The sequence below is a fragment of the Heptranchias perlo genome, chromosome 20, assembly GCF_035084215.1.
Source record: "Heptranchias perlo isolate sHepPer1 chromosome 20, sHepPer1.hap1, whole genome shotgun sequence".
NCBI lineage: Eukaryota > Metazoa > Chordata > Chondrichthyes > Hexanchiformes > Hexanchidae > Heptranchias > Heptranchias perlo.
Window position 1 is genome coordinate 44,037,739 of NC_090344.1, and position 20,709 is coordinate 44,058,447.

Sequence of the window (20,709 nt, forward strand, 5' to 3'; positions counted from 1 at the left end):
AGAAACCGGCAGGAAAGGATATGGTCATCAATATCTCATGGCGTTGCACAAAGAGAGTCAAGACCTAGTGCAGTAATCGGGTCAAACAGGGTCAGAGCATGGAGAGATAATTGGACCAAGATGGGGGAGCAGGCAAATGGGAGGGAGTGAGAGGAGGTGGAGGGGAGAGGCCAAAGAGGGGAAATGAAGAGGAGAAGGATGGAGGAAGAAGCATGGATAAAGGGGACAGGGGAGGGCGACGTAGAAACATGCTCAGTGAGGAAAAGCTTAATGGTCAGGGGAAGGGTAAGTATCGTGCTCGTTTGGAGGTTTGGGAAAATGGGGGAAGTAAAGGGGACATGCTCAGCCGGAGTGGTGGGGAAAGAAAGGAATCATTGTCGGTCGGTGTCGGGTGTTTTATTCACTTGACGGGCCCCAGGGATTTAGATGAATAAAAGACTAAGGAAAACACAAGCTGAAATCTTTGTTCAGCGCTGACTAGACCAAACGATGGGAGTCAAAGTGGCTGGGGTAGGGTACTGGCGATGCATTCAAAGAAGCACCCGTGTGAAAAATAATATTTCAAAATCTAAGAAATCTCTTATAAAACACTTAAGATTCAGGCTTATTGTCAGCCTTTCTTGTTTGTCGCAGAGTCACCTAGTGGTGAAGGTGTGCATTTGTGTGAATATCTGAAATGGCAATGTTTAGGGCGGTGCTTTGACCAGTAACATTACGTGTCTTCCACTGAAAATTCCTGTCACAAGTGTAAAAGATAGGTAGAGTGATTTTGATATATAATATAGATTTCTAGCTTAAAACAAATGCAGAATGATATAGAAGGTGTAAACACTAGTGGGCACATTCAGAGTATCAGTTGAAGGTTGGTCACTTGGGTAATAAGGCACCAGCAGGTAACACTTGTGGAGCTATACCCCAGCAAGGAGTCAGTGGCTTCAGCAGAGGAGGGGAGGAAAGCGTACCGCCAGGAAAAATATATACTTTTTTAGAAAATGTCCCAGCTTGAACAATTGAGATATTGCAGTCCATGCAATCTGTGTGAGAGTGAGATACTGTCAGCATTAGCAAAAGAAAAGTTATTTTTCCAGCTTGTTTATAAAAAAAACTGTTTACTCTGTCTCTTATTTCTGCATCATGTGTAATTAATCATCATTACATGGTTTAATATGGAAACAAACAAACAAAGTACCTCCTATGATACTGCAGAGCACTGCTCCAGGAACTCATTAATTTGAACCTTTGAGATGATGCAGCAGCATAGCAGGAGTCGTGACTTCAAACCCCTCGCGTTTTTAGTTTCTCGTTTTTTTTGTTTTGCTTATTTTCGATGTTAAAATCTTTGATTAACTGGGAATTTGGAAGTAAGGTTCGACCAAGTTTGGATAGCGACCTCAAAAAACGAGCAGGTGTTCGGCCCAGTTTTTGTGCATTTTGGCGCCCAAGAGTTTACTAAAATATCTGGAGTCACTTCTCTCCACGAATATTCCAGCTAAATCCTGGAGCTGTGTATTTAATTAATAAGCTTCACTAAAATATTGCTTTTTAATTTTATTTCTGAAGGTGCTGACTCATACTCTGTATGGTTTCACGGTGCTGATCAGCCTTATCCAAGTGGCCATGAGTCTTGGACAATGAATGTTGGTGGGCTATTCGACCATAAGAGGCATCATCACCACGCTCGATGCTGTCCTCACGAGACGTCCACGCTTTCTACCAGTGGTTGGTGATCCAAAACGGAAACCCTTGCTGAGTTTTCCCCCCCTCCTAACCCAAGGGCACAGAGGCCATTCGTAACATCCCAATTAGTGCCTAGCTGAGATCAGCTAACCCAGCCTGGCACAGCAGTTGAACCTCAGACCTTCTGGTCCCTATACCTCAGCTGCACACTGACTTTAGCAACTGAACCGGAGGGGCACAAACGATGACAGCCCCGCCTGCGTGGCCCTTGCGGTCGGTGGCAACTCCAGAGCAAGCCCGCTGGACCCGTCAAGGCCAGTGGCCGGGGATACGCACACCAAGAAAAAAAACCCAACTTGGTCTTCCCACAAGTCAGCCCACTCCGGAGCCACTGCTGGCCACAAGAGATCTGCATGCCAATGTAGAAGCACCTTTTATGTGTACCCTTCCCCTGTCTTAACATTGCCGTACTTGGCTATTTTTGTTCTTTTAATGGCTTTTTATTGCCTCACTGAAATTATATTTATATATCATCCACCCACTTTTACCTCTTCCCAGCTTTTCAAAAATTATTTTTTGCTGGGTTTTTAACCCCATTATCTCCTCTCTGTCACAAATGTTAGTGTTCCTTATTAGTGACTCCTGACTCTCTTGCCTCATCCCCACTTTTTGTTAAGTCCTATTCAAGGACTTACTTATCTTCCGGTTTCCATTTCCGATGAAAGGCCTGTACCCAAGACTTTAATCTGTCTTTTCTCTTTGCCGATGTTGACGGACTAACTATGTATTTCTACTTAAAATTGCATTCTCTGATGTACTGCTGCTGTAATCCTTGGAGTGCTGGCTGGGCAGTCTCAATCCATTTTCTTGTAGGTTAGGTCTACCGTGCAGATTAGACCGCAAGATTGGTTGTTGTGGGAAATGAAAGAAAGAACTTGCATTAAAATAGCACCTTTCATAACTGTAGGACATCCCAAAATGCTTCAAGCCAATGCACTACTTTTTTCAAGGGTGGTTGCTGTTGTAATTTTTAAGGCAACATGGCAGTCAATTTGTCCTAGGCAAGAGCCCATAAACAGCAGTGAAATAAATAAGCACATAACCTGTTTTAGTGATGTTGGCTGAGGCATAAATATTAGCCAGGATACTGGGGAGAACTCCCCTGTTCTTCTCCAAAATAGTGCTGTGGGATCTTTTATGTCCACCTGAGAGGGCAGATGGGGCCTCGGTTTAACATCTCATCCAAAAGAGGGCACCTCCGACAGTGCAGTACTCCCTTGGTACTGCATTGGAGTGTCAGCCTGGAATTGGTGCTCAAGTCTCTGGAGTGGGACTTGAACCCACAACATTCTGACTCTCAGGCGAGAGTGCTACCACTGAGTCACAGCTGATGCTTAAGGTATATCAGCAGTGCTCGCAATATCCGGCGAGCCCCAGCTCCCCACTCTGCCAACATTCACAGCTGCCTGTGCGATGCTGTCCCACAGCAGTTAAACCAGCAAAGTAAACCTAATGTGTCAAATCAGATGGGATACTCTTTCCATCTGCTGTACACCTTCATGATGAATATATTAGCACGGCCAATTGATCTTTTTCAAATGCTACCTCTGACTCTTCCACCTGAAAAAATCCCAAATAAATCAATATGTCATTTCACTTGGAAAGGTGACATACCTTGTGTCCATTTATAAACCTTTCGGTCATCACAAAACACAGCACCAGTTTCCAAATGTGTTATTGTGCAGCATAGATCAGTGGACCGATGGCGTGGTTTCTCGACCTGACTGGGTCTTGAACAACAGAGCTCTCCACATAGCTCTGACCCGGCTTTCCTTACAATGTTTCAACAGACGCACAATCCCTGAGAAAACATAACCTGGATATGTGAAAAGAAGTTAGAAAATCAAAAGATTGGCCAAAAAGGAACCTCAACCTCACTCGAGCATTATCCAGATTTCCAAGTTCGACAAAACTAGAATCTTGGAGAACTTTTGATTTAAAACAAAAATCAATTAATCGGTGCAGAGTTAGCTGATCTCAACTGGGACCAGTGACTGGGAGATTACAGTTGGCCTTAGTGTCCTCCGGCTTGGAAGGGTGAAAAACTTGGGCAGGGATCCAGCTTCTAAATTCTGTCCAGTAACTCCTGGTTGATGTGTGTGGATATCAGGCTGAAGTGACCTGACAACACTCACTGCCTGGGCTCACACATGAAAAATAGGCATTGGGTGTAAACCCAAAATGGCTGCTGGCACCATTGGAAATGTAGGCCAGCAAGGGTCCACACCCTCAGGAGAGGGGGAAGAATCGACCCGTTTCATTTAACAGGACAAGCTTGACCAGGTCAAAACAGACCAAGTGAGATATTTCCAAGTGAGGTATGTCGTCCCAAGATAACAAAGAATCAAGTTCTTGCACACAATCCTTCACAAAACACAAGTTTAGAACAAATTATTTCCAAACAAAGTGATATGTGAAACAGAACAACTACCAAACATGGTTCAAAATGCACAGTCCCATTCGTGTCAAGACTAACAGAGACAGATTTCTGATAAGCAGTAGTACGAGATTTGGACTGAGGTACGTCTATGCACAGCCAAAGACACTCCATCCACCTTTATTGTACTCCAACTAAAATAAGGTAAATGATTAACCCCCCTCAGAAGGTTGTAGTGAAGCACAATCCTTTTACCATATGTATTTTGGAGCCGTTCAAAAATCAGAATATTTTGGTAAAATGTACTTAAATATGTGTTAACAAGAGTAAAAGCAGCAAACTTGCTCTGACCTGTCCATCAGCACTGCTGCTGGAATATATCGCTGATGAGAGGATTAAAAAAAAACAAACCAAATAGCGTCAATAGTTGCTGGCAACAAGGGTGATCCTCAGAATTTGAAGGATGAGCAATGAAGAATGATTAGATAAGCTCGGGCTCTTCAGGCTTGAAAAGGGACATCATAATACCTTCCAGAGGCTTGGAAGATACTTAACATCATAGAGAAAGGAAACCCAGAACGAGACTTTCAGACACACTGAAGCAGCAGGATAAAAGGGCACAGGGTCAGGATTCTGAAGGGTAAGTTTAGGACTGATGCCAAAAAGTAGTTTTTTTTTTACACTCTGAAGGTGATCTGTAGCTGGATTGATGTGGTGGTCGAGGCCAGGACATTTAAGAAACAGCCAGGTGGTGTAATGGGAAGACAGTAAGTAGGGTTAGTATTCGGGGAGGATGAGATCATTCGGCCGGACGGGCCTTCTTCAAACCTGTCGTGTGACCTTATTCTTATGAGAAGACCTGGTATTGGTTCGGAACCAAATCCTCTGACGGAAAATGTGGATAAAGTCATGAATATGTAATTCAACAGAACAAAAATTAATCACATATTCACTGCGAGATTTTATTTGTAAAATATGACCTCCATTCTGACTGGAATCTGAAATTATCCAGTTATGGGGTCACAAAGGTACTGGTGAATGTCTGGATAAGAAGCTATAGAGACATTTTTGCAAAATTGATTTATTAAAAACAAAACAATTGCCTTCGTGGGAAAGAGAGGCATTTCAGCTTAATAATAAAGTACACATATTCAAAAATCAAGATAAAGAAATTAAGCTCTCCCTGAGACAGAAAATTCTGAAACAATGATGGAACTTAAAGCTGTATTTTTTTTATCTTTCTCTAATGCAGGATTCTAAAACAATTCCCTAAATATCGTCACACCTCGATCAACCATTGAGGAGATTCTGGAGCGACACAGAAAAATGTTCTCCCTGTGATTCTATCATCTGTTGCACACTTTGTCTGAATGCCAAATTGTGAGTCAACAAATTAATTTATTGTTCTCCTTGCCAATTGTCTCTACCAATTTCGTCTACCACTTTCCTGTCCCCCCACCCCCGCAACTCCCAGGAATGCATCAACTCCTTGCTGGAGTGCAGTTTCATGGACGCTGGTCAGCTCTTTGTATACTCACCCAAATGGCCATTCCTCCTGTGTGACCCAAGATGGTTAGTGGCTAAAGCTACTCGATTGCCAAGTGCATCACAACCGAGCCCAATCCTGTCCTCTGCTGACCAGCAGCAGGGGTTATGAGATAACAACCGGGAGTAGGAACCCTGGGCAATTTTCCCTCCTTATTCTTCCTGGGGCTCTTGAGGCCTATTACAGATTCTGAACAACAAAAACTTGCATTTATGTAGCGTCTTTAATGTTCTAAAATGCCCCAGTGTTGGGTGGGGAATTCCAGGATTCTGACTCAGCAATGATGAAGGAATAGCAATGTATATTTTTTTTAATTATTCGTTCATGGGATGTGGGCGTCGCTGGCAAGGCCAGCATTTATTGCCCATCCCTAATTGCCCTTGAGAAGGTGGTGGTGAGCCGCCTTCTTGAACCACTGCAGTTCATGTGGTGAAGGTTCTCCCACAGTGCTGTTAGGAACCGAGTTCCAGGATTTTGACCCAGCGATGATGAAGGAACGGCGATATATTTCCAAGTCGGGGAACGTGCAGGTGATGTTGTTCCCATGTGCTTGCTGCGCTTGTCCTTCTAGGTGGTAGAGGTCGTGGGTTTGGGAGGTGCTGTGGTGCATCCTGTGGATGGTACACACTGCAGCCACAGTGCGCCGGTGATGAAGGGAGTGAGTGTTCAGGGTGGTGGATGGGGTGCCAATCAAGCGGGCTGCTTTGAACTGGATGACGTCGAGCTTCTTGAGTGTTGTTGGAGGTGCACTCATCCAAGCAAGTGGAGAGTATTCCATCGCAATCCTGACTTGTGCCTTGTAGATGGTGGAAAGGCTTTGGGGAGTCAGGAGGTGAGTCACTTGCCGCAGAATACCCAGCCTCTGACCCGCTCTTGTAGCCACAGTATTTATATGGCTGGTCCAGTTAAGTTTCTGGTCAATGGTGACCCCCAGGATGTTGATGGTGGGGGATTCGGCAATGGTAATGCTGTTGAATGTCAAGGGGAGATGCTTATCCAAGTCATGAGGATCTTTTCACAACATTGCTGCTCTTGTTCTTCTTGGTGGTAGAAGTTGCAGGGGAGGGAGGTGCTGAAGAAAGTAACCTTGGTGAGTTGCTGCAGCCGTGGTGCGCTGGTGGTGGAGGAGATGGATATTGAGTCCAGAGGTGTGGGCACCAATGAAGTGAACTACTTTGTCCTGGATAGTGTCAAGCTTCTTGAGTGTCGCTGCAGCTGCACCCATCCAGGCGATGAGTGGTCATCATTCCATCACACTCCTGACTTGAGCCTTGTAGGTGGTGGAGAGAGTTTGAGGAGTCAGTAAGTGTACAAAACTCAACATGGAATCCCCAGCCTCTCTATCAGTGATTAGGATCTTAAACTTTTTTTTCCCCACCTCATTTTTCTCACTCCCTCTCCTGAGGTGGTGGGCTGTGCTGGAGTACTGTTCCACAGGCTCCCACTGCCTTTTGCCAACTCAGTCAAGTCTTCATGTACGAACCTACAGGCTAATACACATGGGGATTCCGCCAAGCCTGTTGTTCTTGCTCAATGTCCACACACATAGACCTTCCAGCAAGAGTCAATGGATAGCGATCAGGAGCTGGGACCCTGGCTGAGCTATTTCCGCCCCCCAGCCCACTGGCGCAAATTGTATTACTCTCACTGATAGATACCCTGTTAGGAGCACCCAACTCAGCTCTGGCAAGCAACTGAACCTGAGGCCATCCTGATCTGAAGGATTCACAAGTGCACCAAACAAAATGTATATCCAGTGAGTCGTCATTTAAAATATACTTTTATTAAGAGAAGCATGTAATTGTTTTGTTGGTGGTAGGTCACTGTGTGATTTGCCTCAAAGTAATATCATCTGCGTTAATCAATAAGGAAGCAGACTCCATCCGTTGTCATTGTGCTTTTGTTATTCATAGAACGACGACAGATTTACTCAGTATCATATTGGCAATTGTGTCATTGACTCAAGTACAATCCATTGACTTTAATCAGTCATTTGAAAAGCAACAGGATTTATAAAGTACATTGAATATGTAACCACATCTTAACTCATGGAGGTGTTAACTATGAGTTACCTGTTTGATAAATATGAGACTTGTGTCTCCACTATTAAGATGACCTAACCAAGTGGGCAAGGTGGTTTGGTGAAAGCTCCAATGCCCAAGGCCAACAATTCTCCACAGGTGACTTCCCAGTTTCAAATGGGCCATTTAGGGAACTATTGGGCAGAACCCAGACATTTCTTACCTGCTCTTACTTCTCCCTACATCCTCAGCATGTTGAAATCAAGAGTCATCGCACCATCTCCTATTCTAAGTCACTCCTTCTCAGGCCCTCAAACCTATGGTACTCCTTACCACCTCCTCAGTCTTTCCTTCCTCTTATGTTGCTGAAACCCAAGCTCGATCTCCCCTGACTGCTCTTTCTTGTTTTCCCTCCTAGTGTTGGTGGTCCCGATCCTTCACCTGGGTTTCTCTATCCAAAAAATGCTCTTCACAGGGAAGGAAGAAAGCTGGAGGAAAGATCACCCCAGCCACTTTTGGTTGTGCCGAAGCAGCCAGTTATGGATTCACACTTGTCGAGGACTGGGAGCAGGTTGCCTGGCAGGGCACTGGTGCGCTGAGACCTCAAGAAGGTAGGCCTGGGACGAAATATAAAATATCTCTCAAAAAATAACAGTCATAAATCAATGCAATCATGTTAGCTTTAATTGCAGTGTTTTATTTTTCAGTAATAAAAGGATGAAAGCTTTTGCATCCATATAGGTAACAAATAGCTGGGCTTTCTGTTTGTTCTGATTCTGTTTTACATATCAACCCTGACAAAGAGGAAGCAGGACTTTCACCGGTCAGCATCTTCAAAATGTCTATCTTAATCTAATTTTCACAAATTATTTTTTCTTCGTCCTTTTTCTTGCCAATCTCCTTCCATTCCTCTTGAAAGATGTCGACTCCATGCTGGGTTCGTACTCCACAGACACTGGGCCTCCTCTGGTACCTCAGGCAAGTAGCCATTATTCACGCGTGAGTCTAGGCAGAGTGTGCTGGCAGGCTGCTCGACTGCAGGAGATGTTAAAGCTCAGCTTGACCCTGCCCTCACCTGCTATCTATTTCAAGGTGTCAGCCTTGGCTCAATGGTAACACTCTTGCCTCCAAAGATGACGATTGTGGGTTCAGAGACTTGAGCACATAATCTAGACTGAGCCTTAAGTACTGAGGGAGTGCTGCACTGTCGGAGGTGCTGCCTTTCGGATGAGGTGTTAAACTGAAATCGTGTCTGCCTTCTCAGGTGGTTGTAAAAAGTCCATTGGTGTCATTATTAGAAGAGCAGGGGAGGTAACCCAGAGTCCTGGCCAACATTTGTTTCTCAACCAACAGGCGGAGATGCACTTCTGCTAATACTACACATCCTGGACTTGTGAAGGGCTGACCAAGTTAATCCCAAAAGACGACCCACCAGGAGACCCCCCTGACCTGCTCATCTGGTTCACAAAGTTGGTGCAGGTTAGTATAGTTGAAAGTACATGTGTGTAGATATTGTGGGAGGACAGGATCAGGCTTCACTGTAATAACCCTACGGTCGAACAGCCTGTTGACATGCAATGGGTACCTGGATGAGATACCAGAACCTGCCCAGTGCTTGTAGAACTGAGCTCACAAAGGAGTTGCCTTTGTGTGAAAAGGAAAGGGGAGAAAATTGTCAAAAAGACATATATTTGGAATAAAATTTATTGTGTCCGCCGTGTGCTTAGTATCGGTATGTCAATTCTCCTCTTCCTCATTGGTTAAATGCCTTCCACCTCCTCACTGGTTAAGTTTCTGCATTTTCTTCTTTCTAATTGGTTATTGTCTGATTTTGTTGTTCACCCAACCGTATTGCAAAACTTTGCTCCCCAATCACACACTGCAAAAAAAAAATTACCCAATCATATTCCAGCAAAAGAAAAATGCAAGGTACAGATGCCACGACAGCTCCTCACCCACCCCAATATTATGCCCCCAGGAAATAAAATTGATCATGTAACACGTTAAAAATTCACCAGAAATATTACAAACATACCCACAAACCTGGCTCCTGAAAGCAGCACGGTGCACTGTGATAGGCCTCTGAACATCCTGGATTTTCTTCCATTATTACTTGATTCTCACTTGGTCAAATGTCTCACCAGAATTTCAGGCCTGATGTAAACAAACTAAATGTGCAGGAGGCTGCCTTCAATGGAAAAGACTCGGGACTCACCATCCAGCTGAGGTTGCAATGCCGACAAGAAGGAATGATGTGGAGATGCCGGTGATGGACTGGGGTTGACAATTGTAAACAATTTTACAACACCAAGTTATAGTCCAGCAATTTTATTTGAAATTCACAAGCTTTCGGAGGCTTCCTCCTTCCTCAGGTGAATGTTGTGGAAATGAAATTTCATTTCCACAACATTCACCTGAGGAAGGAGGAAGCCTCCGAAAGCTTGTGAATTTCAAATAAAATTGCTGGACTATAACTTGGTGTTGTAAAATTGTTTACAATTGACAAGAAGGAACACATTTCTTTGTTCAAATAACTAATAGCACCCCTGATATTTGTTTGTGCAAGAGTCAGTCTCTGACGAGCAAACCAGAACTATTTATTTATTAAATAAGGGTTAAGTTACGACGAGAGATTACACAAATTGGGGTTGTATTCTCTGGAGTTTAGAAGGTTAAGGGGTGATCTGATCGAAGTTTATAAGATATTAAGGGGAACAGATAGGGTGGATAGAGAGAAACTATTTCCGCTGGTTGGCGATTTTAGGAGTAGGGGGCACAGTCTAAAAATTAGAGCCAGACCTTTCAGGAGCGAGATTAGAAAACATTTCTACACACAAAGGGTGGTAGAAGTTTGGAACTCTCTTCCGCAAACGGCAATTGATACTAGCTCAATTGCTAAATTTAAATCTGAGCTTTTTGGCAACCAAAGTTATTAAGGGATATGGGCCAAAGGCAGGTATATGGAGTTAGATCACAGATCAGCCATGATCTTATCAAATGGCGGAGATGGCACGAGAGGCTGAATGGCCTACTCCTGTTCCTATGTTCCTATTTCAATAGTTCTTCAGCCTCGAGAACGGGGAGAGAAGAGAGCACTAGACCTGGTTGGCACAAGGGAAGGGAGATACCCTTGCGGGGGAAAAGGGAAAGAGGGGTGGTGAGACCGATGACAAGAATAGGATTTACACACGATTAAATGAGTCATGGCTCAGTGGTAGCACTCTTGCCTGTGTCAGAAAGTTGTGGGGTCAAACCCCACTCCAGAAGCTTGAGCCTATAATCTGGGCTGATACTTAAGTGCAGTACTGTGGGGACGCTATACTGTCGGAGGTGCTGTTCTTCAGATGAGATGTTGAACTACCTTCTCTCAGGTGGATGTAATTATGGATCCCAAGGCACTATTTCAAAGAAGAGCATGGGAGTTTTATTTAAGTCTTGGTCAATATTTATCCATTAATCAAAATCACAAAAATAGATTGGCAGGTCATTTATCTCCGCCTCAGCCTCTCTGATAGCTAGGGTTGGACTTTTTTTTAAAGCGGAGCAGGGGGAGAAATCATCGGAAAGAGAGGTTAAAAACCACGGGTTGGACTTGATCCCTTTGCCTCGATCAGTGACGTTCGCTGAATTGAAGTTTGAGCACTATATCCAATTTCCCAGGGTGCATCAATCCCATTGAGTAGCAGAACTGGTCGGATGCTTTTCTTCAGCGTCTGGAAGTTTCTGCTCAGTTATTTTTCCAGAATTGTTCGAAGAAAAAAATAGGACACATTTCAAAAGCTTTATTCAGGTAAAGTTTCAAGTAAATGAATTTTTTTAATAAAAAGTGTAAATGTGAGTATAAGTGAGAAAAAAGACAGACTACTGATTGATACACCTGTTGTCACGTGTTTTGAGTTTGATAAACTTCAGAAAGCTGAGAGTCTTTCCCTTTGAATTTTTTTTTGAAAGTTGAATTATTTAGCAAATTGTCTCCAGTCATCACATCGAACTGTGGCAGGCCAATGAACAACTGTGGCGAGCACAGTCTGTATTTTGGGGTGCGGGCCCTTCATCTGTTCTCGCCACAGCTGCTGACTGACCTGTGTGTTTCCAGCCTTCACTGTTTCTTTTAATTAAACCTTTAAGGAGACAGTGTTCCCCCCAAGTGTCATCAACCCAAATAAAATAAATGTAACAAGTGCCCTCTTTGTAAGAGGGGTATAGACAATAGACTCCCAAATCATACAAAACAAACTTAAATTAAATATTTTCACTATCCACCAAACACTGCAGTCCCTGCGGTGCCCACCGGTCGCGGAAACCCTTTTACTGGTTCTTGTTTCAGATTTGTGGGGATTTTTTTTTGTGCGTGTGCCTGTGATTATCACCTGTCCTGTACTGCAGTCAGCAAATGCAATCATTCCAATTGCTGACAGCTGTCCCACACTGGGAGACATTTGCAACAGAAACAATAAATCTTCCAAAACCTCAAAACAACAACGGGAAGGTGATTAAATGCAATGGCAACAGTGCAACAATAAGTTACAATCTATGTCTCATCAAACCAAGAGTCGCCTTGCCTCAGACTTGTCAATCACTGGGAGCTCACCGAGCCAGATTCTCCTGCCTACCTTCTCGCGAGAGGCGGGCGGGCGGGCCGAGCTGCTATTTCCTGGCTCCGGCTCAGGGGGAGGGAGGGAGGGAAGTGAGTGAGCTGGCTGGCTGTCAATCACCCGGCGCCCGGCAGCTTTGCGCTCGCTTGATCGCTCCCTCCCTCGCAGTCTCGAGTTGCAATTTTCCAACATGGCCTCGACTGGAACGTGTACCCGATTCAGCGATGAATACCAGCTTTACGAGGAGCTGGGCAAGTAAGTGACACAGCCTCCTTCCTCCCTGTTCCAAGCCAGCTCGCCTTCCTTTCTCTCTCTTTCCTCCCCACCCACCCCCCCCCCCCCCCGCCTTTTGAGCAGGCTCAGGGGAAACCTCCAACCCCCTGGTGCAAAGGAAAGATTGCAACATTTATGATCCTTTTCATGTAAAAAAAATTCCTTGCGCTACACTGTGCCTAATTTTGTCTCTGTTCTCTTTCTCCCTTTTCAGAGGCGCTTTCTCAATCGTCCGCCGATGTGTCAAACTGTCAACAGGGCAAGAATATGCAGCGAAAATCATCAACACCAAAAAGCTCTCTGCTAGAGGTTGGTAGTTGAATGTTTTATTGTTGTAAATTCTTATATATTCTTTCCCTGAGGTACATAGTGCAGGCGCTGTATTTTTTTTTTGGGGGGGGGGGGGGGAAGAAGAGGAGAAGAGGAGGAGGAGGTGGTGGTGGTGTTGTGGGCAATAGTAAGAAGAAGCTGTCAATCTTAACCCACCCATCTAAGCAGTTTCAAAGTAGGTGACAGCGACGCTGAAATTCAGCCTTTTTTTGATCTATCGGATTTGTTTTTGTTTATAAAATGTATGTCAGAAATTACCTCCCCGTCCTCCCCAGGTTTGCATTTTCCTTGCCCGTTGACCATTCAGTCACTTTTTTTTGTGAAATATTTGGTTGTTTATATTCTTTTGTGTTTTGCAACTTAATTCGCAGCAGCTCTGCCCGCACGCAGGGCGTTGGAGAACGTGAGGGAGGATAAGACAGTGTCAATCTCATATGTGCAACTTGTTACAGTATCAGTTGGTCACACAGGGCTTTGGCTGTGGCTGTTTGACTGCGGGCTAGTTGCAGCATGTTTCTTATTTTGCTTTTTCTTTTGTCCTTATATGGCGAATGCAATTTCAACACGAGTTTGCTATTTTTTAAAAAAGATCTTGGCGCACCGTGGTATTTCAGGAGCAGGAAGCCTTTCACAAATAATATATATAAAAAATAAACAGGGGGGGCTTTGCTCAAACGTCTTTTTTTCAATAATTGAAAGTACGTTGGTTCTTGGTGCAGGAAGAACTGTACCGCTGCGGCGGCGGTGGTGGTGCTGGAAGATTGGGCTGTGCTCGTTAATCAACAATCATTAAAGCTGGGCTCAAATCTCCTGAATTGTGGGGAAAATGTGTTTATAAACACGCATGACCCTTGCTCATTCACCTACCCCTTCTCGCTCCCCACCCAGTCGATATAATTGTACAGCTAATTCCAGTGTGCATTGGATTTCTTGTGTTTTACCGTGTCTGCATGACTGCAGTCTGATGGAGCTAGCCCTGTGAGGTGCCGACTGAGATTCATTTCAATGCAATAAAAGAAGTAGATCCAAAATATCATCGTTGAGGCTGGTTCTTGTTTTCCTTGCGATCAATTTCAAGCTCTGAACGTTAGCAGTGGTTTTGAAGACGGCTTGTTTTGTGTGTAAATTGAAATAAAAACCATCCTCATTCTTGTCTGAAGTTTATAAATAAATCATGTGCTTTTTTTTTTTGCTTTGCCTCCCTCACTTCATGCCTGTTGCCATTACACCATACCCCTGCCCCCAGGGTGCATACATAACCTGCTGTCAGGGCCTAAGCTGGGTGCTGGGAGGTATGTGTATAAGCAGCATATGTTAAGTGTGCTTTTGCAATTATTTTTCTTTTGCCTAAGCCAGACGTGGGGTGAGTTTCAGAGAGGGGAGGGATGCAGAGAGCATCTCAATCCTACCCTTCATAATGTTTGTCATACTGCAAGGAGCAATGCTAATTCAGTGCAGAACTTGACGTGCGACATGAAATACACTGGCAAGTCAAACAATTTTCTTTTAATGTATATCACGGAGAAAGAGCCGGAAGCCTGCAGCAGGTCAGCCCGCATCTGCGGAGAGAACGGACAGTTGAGGGTTCTGGGCTTGTATTGTTCTTCGGGACCCTCCGAGCCCCGCTCATCGGCTGCCTGTTCTCTCCAAAGATGCCGACTGACCTGTGTGTTTGCAGCTTTTTCTTTCTGTTGTGGGTTGAGTTGTAGCACTTGCTTTTCATTTTTTTTACATTTTATTTCTGTAAAGGAACGGTGAGAGCAGTTTCAAGGGGAGGCGATGGGAGAAGATGGTGGGGGGAGGGGGTGGGTTTTGGAGGGTTAAATACCTACGCTTCAAGGGGCTTTTTAAAGACCGAGAGAGGAATTTCACAAAGTTATTGAGGAGGAGGGTTCCAGTCCAATGAGGCATCGTGGAACAGGATGCAGGCGAGGCACGCTGTCATCTAAAGGCAGGTCACCTGATTTGGTTTGGCAGGTGTGGCTGCAGATGACCCTAATGGGCTGGGTAAGAAGGCGGAGGTCTCCCTTTACCCATGGATGGAAAGATGCGTGTTATCCACATGCTGCTTCCTCACTCTGTCGAGACCTTCTAGGAATACCTGCCCGATTTCCTCATGAGGAAGACATTTTTGTGTAGTTTACGATTTGTCTTAAAAGTACGAGGGAGTGAATTGCTTTGCCTGCCTCGCACGTCCGACCTCTCTCAACCACAAAGGCTGGGGGTCGTGAACCGGCTGGTCTTGGTGCTTTGGCAGAGGCTGTCAGTGTAGCCCCCCCTCACTCATTGACATTTACTGGAGTTTGGTACAATTAACCTCAAATATATCCAATTGTATAAGGATCCACATAAGTTCACTTGCTTATCCACTACTCAAAAATCTTAACAACCAAACACAGGAATCCCTGGTCACTTTTCAGCTAAACTCCACGAGGGTAGTGGTTCTGGACTTGCTTTAGTGTCTCCAGGGTCGGGAGGGGTAAGGTATGCCACTGATTGCTGTCCACTGTAGGGGTGGGAGGGAGGTGAGGGGTCAGGTGAGGGCAGGATAGGGTTCGGCTGCCCCATTGGTCAAATAACCTGACGGTAGTCACTGTCTGTGCTCCAACGGGAGAAGTGGGCACTTGGGCATAGCATTGGAGGGCAGCTGGAACCATGGCACCATAATTCAGGAGCCAGTAGGTGCAGGCTGGGAGGGGGCACTGTTGAGGAATATTTCCTGCTAATCCTTCTTAATCATTGGTTAAGCCTCAGCTGAAGTATTATGTCGAATTCTGGGCACCACACTTTACAAAGGATGTCAAGGCCTTGGAGAGGGTGCAGAGGAGATTCACTAGGATGGTATCAGGGATGAGGGACTTCAGTTATGTGGAGAGACGAGAGAAGCGGGGATTGTTCTCCTCGGAGCAGAGACAGTTACGGTGAGATTTAATAGTTGTTCAAAATTATGAGGGGTTTTGATAGAGTAAATAAGGAGAAACTGTTTCCACTGGTGGGAGGGTCGGTAACCAGAGGGGACAGATTGAAGGTAATTGGCAGAAGAACCAGAGGGGAGATGAGAATTTTTTTTTAACATGGCGAGTTGCTATGATCTGTAATGCATTCTCTGAAAGGGTGGTGGAAACAGATTCAACAGTAACTTTTTGAAAAGGGAATTGGATACATGCTTGAAAGGGAAAGATTTGCAGGGCTGTGGGTGAAGAGTGGGGAAGTGGGAATAATTGGATAACTGTCAGAGCTGGCACAGGATGAGGGGCTGAATGGCCTCCAGTGCTTTATGATTCTAACATTACTTTCTCATCCTGTGAAGTGTCAGCTTGGCTCAGTTGTTACACGCATGCCTCTGAGTCAGAAGATCGTGGGTTTAATCTCCACTATGCATACAATTTCAGCTGACATTTCAATGTGGCACTGAGGGAATATGCTCTCTTTTGGATGAGACATTAAACCAAGGCCTTGCCTGCTTGTTCCGATGGATGTAAAAGATCTCATGGCACTATTGCAAGAAGGGCAGAGGAATTCTCTCAATATGTCGGCCAGCATCCTTGCCCTGTATTACAGCACGTTGCTCAGCAAGACCCTATGAGTGGTAGGGTGAAGTTAAAAACAGATCTATCTCAGACCCATTATGGCGGCGCTGCTTTGCAAAATGTCCTACACGACAGAATGAGGTGGTTTCGCACCCATGATTACGTAGAATTACACACAATTTAAAGCAGAGAAACAGGCCATTCGGCCCAAATGGTCTGTGCCATTGCTTATGCTCCACATGAGCCTCCTCCCACCCTACTTCGTCTAACTCTATCCTTCGATTCCTTTCTCCCTCGTGCACTTTTCTTGTTTCCCCTTTAACACATCTGCTATTTGCCTCAACTACTCCTTGTGGTAGCGTGTTCCACATACTACCCACTCTCTAGGTAAAGAAGATTCTCTTGAATTCCCTATTGGATTTATCAGTGACTATCTTATATTTGTGGCCCCTAGTTTTGGATTCCCCCACAAATGGAAACATCTTCTCTCGGTCTACCCTATCAAACCTGTCATAATTTTGAAGACCTCTATTAGGTCACCCATCTGCCTTCTCTTTTCCAGATAAAAGAGCTCCAGTCTTTCCAGATAGTTGTAAACTCTCAGTTCAGATATCATTCTTGTAAATCTTTTTTGCACCTTCTCCAGTGCTCCAGATTGTCCCGCCTACTGACCTCAGGCAGGGCGTCCCATCGTGAGCAGGAGCTGGGACACTTCCACCTTTCCCTTCTGCTGTTCCCTCCCAAAACGGGAGGGGGAAAAAATAATTGAGTCAACAGTGGGCTGCTGTCAGCGAGTTGAAAACAGAAAGAGTTTGGTGTCTGCCCCCTCAATGGGGAAGGGGTGGGCCAGCGAAAAGAGGGGCCCAAATAACAACATCTGAAAGCATAAGTGGGTGTAGGGTATTTTTGGCAGTAGTTATCTAAGGGTAATTCTGCCCATTGCAAAATGTGAATAAGTATTCTATTAACTGCACTAATGATTTGAATAAATTGAAGCTTTTGGAAGGTGGTAACGCAATTACAGTAACTGTCACTGGTGTTGAAAATTATTTTTAAAAACCTGTTGGGTTCACAGGGCTGTGTAATGAGAAGAGATGCAAAACGGAAGTATTTGGAATCTTTTTCTTTGTCTCTTCTCCCTGTTCTTCTGAGGGTTTAACTAGCGTTCGAGTCGAACCTTCCTGTAGCTCGCCCAATTGCCATTCCTTCAGGTGCAAGCCTGAACAGTGAGTCCTGGCAGTCCCAAGCCCAATCATTCTCCTTTCCCGACATACAGGAGTCGATTTTCCTGCTCCTGTTACTGCAGTTGTTGGGTCGTCTGGACGCAGCAGACATAGGAATATCGGGCACAGAGGCACACGCATGAGCCTGCTTGATTTAGTTAATGTTTTCCATGCATTAATTTAAATGGATAGAATATCAGGCTAGCCTCCTGATGGGAATGAGCTCGTCTCTGCCTTGATATTCCGATATTCTCTGTTCCCAGGAGATCCAGTGGCCCCAAGCTTTGGACCAGGAAAATTAGCAGCACATTCTCTCCTCTCATCCTTTGCGTCTGCAGTACAGGTTACCAGATAGCAACGAAAAGTAGAAACCTTACTCATTACCCCTCCCCCTCCCCCTCCAGTCGACAGATGCTGGGCCCAATTGCAGCACTCCTACATCCGCACTGGTTGAGGTCAACAGATCAGGGAATAAAGACCTTGAGACCTGACTGGTCTCCATGTGTGTGTAGTGTGCCATTGATCTACTGAACCATCAGCATTGAAGTGCTTCTACGGGAATGCAGTCGTGCCGAATCTAGTCTGAGCCACAAGTCGTGGGAAGGGACGATGCAAATTGACGTTAGGGTGAGGCAGGTTCGATTTCTTAATTAATTTTACAGTGGGAGGTGCTCCTTCTAAATGTCACTCCTGGTATAAGGCTTTTAACAACCATCTGAGAGGCACGTGTTTGTGCTGTTTTGGATCAAAAGATTGGCCTTTTATTGACTTTGCTTGTTGCTTCGCAGTTCATCTCCTGTTGCCTAACTGCCAGTGTTAATCTTCCACTCTCCATAAACTTCAGCTCATCCAAAACTCTGCTGCCCGTATCCTAACTCGAACGAAGTCCCATTCACCCATTACACCTGTGCTCGCTGACCAATAGTGGCTCCCGTTCCACCAACTCTTCGATTTTAAAATTCTCATCCTTGTGTTCAAATCCCTCCATGGCCTTGCCCCTCCCTATCTCTGTAACCTCCAGCAGCCCGACAACCCGCCGAGCTCTCTGTGCTCCTCCTCTTGCGCATCTCCTATTTCCATCGCCCATCGTTGTTGGCCATGCCTTCAGCTGCCTAGGCCCTAAGCTCTTGAATTCCGTCCCTAAAACCTCTCTGCCTCTCTACCTCCCTTTAAAACCTACCTCTTTGGCCAAGCTTTTGGTCACCTGTCCTAAAATCTCTTTGTGTCTTGGTTTCAGTTTTTGTCTGATAACGGTCCTGTGAAGTGCCTTGAGACATTTTATATAAATGCAAGTGGTTGTTGACTATTATTCGAATTGACTCACAAGAACTGACACCAGAGGCTTGCCAGTGGAGAAATGGTCATTTTGTAGAGTATTCTTAGACCCAGCATAATTCATAGGTCCTGAATCTCCATATATCTCTGGAAATGCTGTGGAAACTGTTGAGAACACTGCATGCAACATTGCTCTGAACTTTAATTGCCTCAAATACTTTGGACCGATGGTGTTTTTGCTGTCAATTGAGCTTTGCATTCCCAATTCAAGTGTGTTGGGTGGGCACGAAACTGCCGTCATCACCCCCTCCTCAAAAAAATTTAACTTGGTCCCTCTGTCCTTGCAAACTACCGCCCCATCTCCAATCTCCCTTTCCTCTCAAGTCCTTGAACATGTTGCCTCCCAAATCCGTGCCCACTTTTCCCGCAATTCCCAGTTTGAATCTCCCAATGTCCATAAGACCTGCTCCGTCCTGGCCAACATTCCTCCCTTGACCAACACCACCAAAAAAAAGGACAGATTAACTGATTATTCACCTTATTGCTGTCTGTGAAAGATTGCGAGATAGTTGCTATATCTACGCAATAGTCACAGCACTTCAAGGGGACACCTTCCTTGTGTGAGATGTTTTGATGACATGAAAATGCATTATATAAATATTATATCACTGTATTGGGCTACTGTGCTTTGAGCGAATACATTCATCAAAAGGGGTTGAGTTTTCATCTTCCAAAAGAAACAATTGAGATTTACAGATGGACATCTGATCGAAAAAGAGGGAGGAACGTTGTCATGTTTACATTTCTGGGCTCATTGGCCCAGCTATCTTGCTCATGCTGATGAGGTGTACCTGTAACAGAAACTTTACTGTGAGTTGTCGCAGATGCCTGATAATTGAGTTTCTGATTTGTTTAGTTAAGTAGTTTGAGCAGTTTAAGCAGCACACCTGAGTTCGGAGCGTGATGCTCAACCAAGAATCAAAGCACTTTGGTGAACATTCAGGGCGTTTGACTCTTCTTCGAATCTATGTTATATCCTTGGGCTGGGTCATGTCGGATGCCGAAGTGACACATAGAATTACAAAACAGGCCACTCTGCCCAACCAGTCCATGTTGGTGTTTATCCTCCACGTGACGCGAACCTCTTTCTTCACGGTCAGCCAAAAATGGACCAAAGTTAACCCCCACCCCCACAGCTCTTGTGTGTTGAAGACTGAAGAGTTATTGCTCCCCCACCCCCCGAAGGGCCTTCCTGAGACAAGAATGCGCCAAAATGCAACTCCACACTGAGCTGCAAATCTTTCAAAAATCGGGAGCCCAGATGCTATAAATAGAATGTGCAACAAAGCAGCTACATGAATAATAATTCAGTCTGAAGCAGGGAAATCATTAACTTTGTGAGGATCTGAATCAAACCTCCGGAGGTTGCAAGAGTTTGAAGGTTGATTGAAAGGCTTCAAATAGAAGACTTTGTCGTGTGAAATTAACCTTTGTACCGCTTAATTTAAAACAGTAGGGAAGAAAAAGAAATACTTGTATGCAAGGTAACTAATGGGGGAAGTTACTATTCAGTACATGTCCTCTGTCGGACACTACATTGGTGATGCATGGTGTATTGTGAAGCAGGACCTGGCGGGAACGTAAAGTTCAGAGCATAGCTTGCTCTGGTGTAAACGTTCCAGTTGAGAGTTTTAAGCTTGCTCGTTAAGAAAATCGCAGTGCGTGCTGTAAAGGTTCACTGCTCCCCAAATATTTGGAGCTCCCAAAACCTGCATGAAGATGTGACTGATGGGTGAAACTTT

The 20,709-nt window shown here is 44.8% G+C and overlaps 1 protein-coding gene across 38 annotated transcripts in view; it reads left to right on the plus strand.

The window, feature by feature from the left end:
• The first annotated feature begins 12,355 nt into the window (after positions 1–12,355).
• Positions 12,356–20,709, plus strand: part of LOC137335779 (calcium/calmodulin-dependent protein kinase type II subunit beta) — a 233,461-nt gene continuing 225,107 nt past the window's right edge. For all 38 annotated transcript variants that reach the window (XM_068001138.1, XM_068001148.1, XM_068001155.1 and 35 more), the window contains exons 1-2: positions 12,356–12,531; positions 12,764–12,858. In XM_068001138.1, the coding sequence (XP_067857239.1) occupies positions 12,467–12,531; positions 12,764–12,858 (160 nt within the window). In that variant the 5' untranslated portion in view covers positions 12,356–12,466. The remainder of the gene's footprint in view (positions 12,532–12,763; positions 12,859–20,709) is intronic.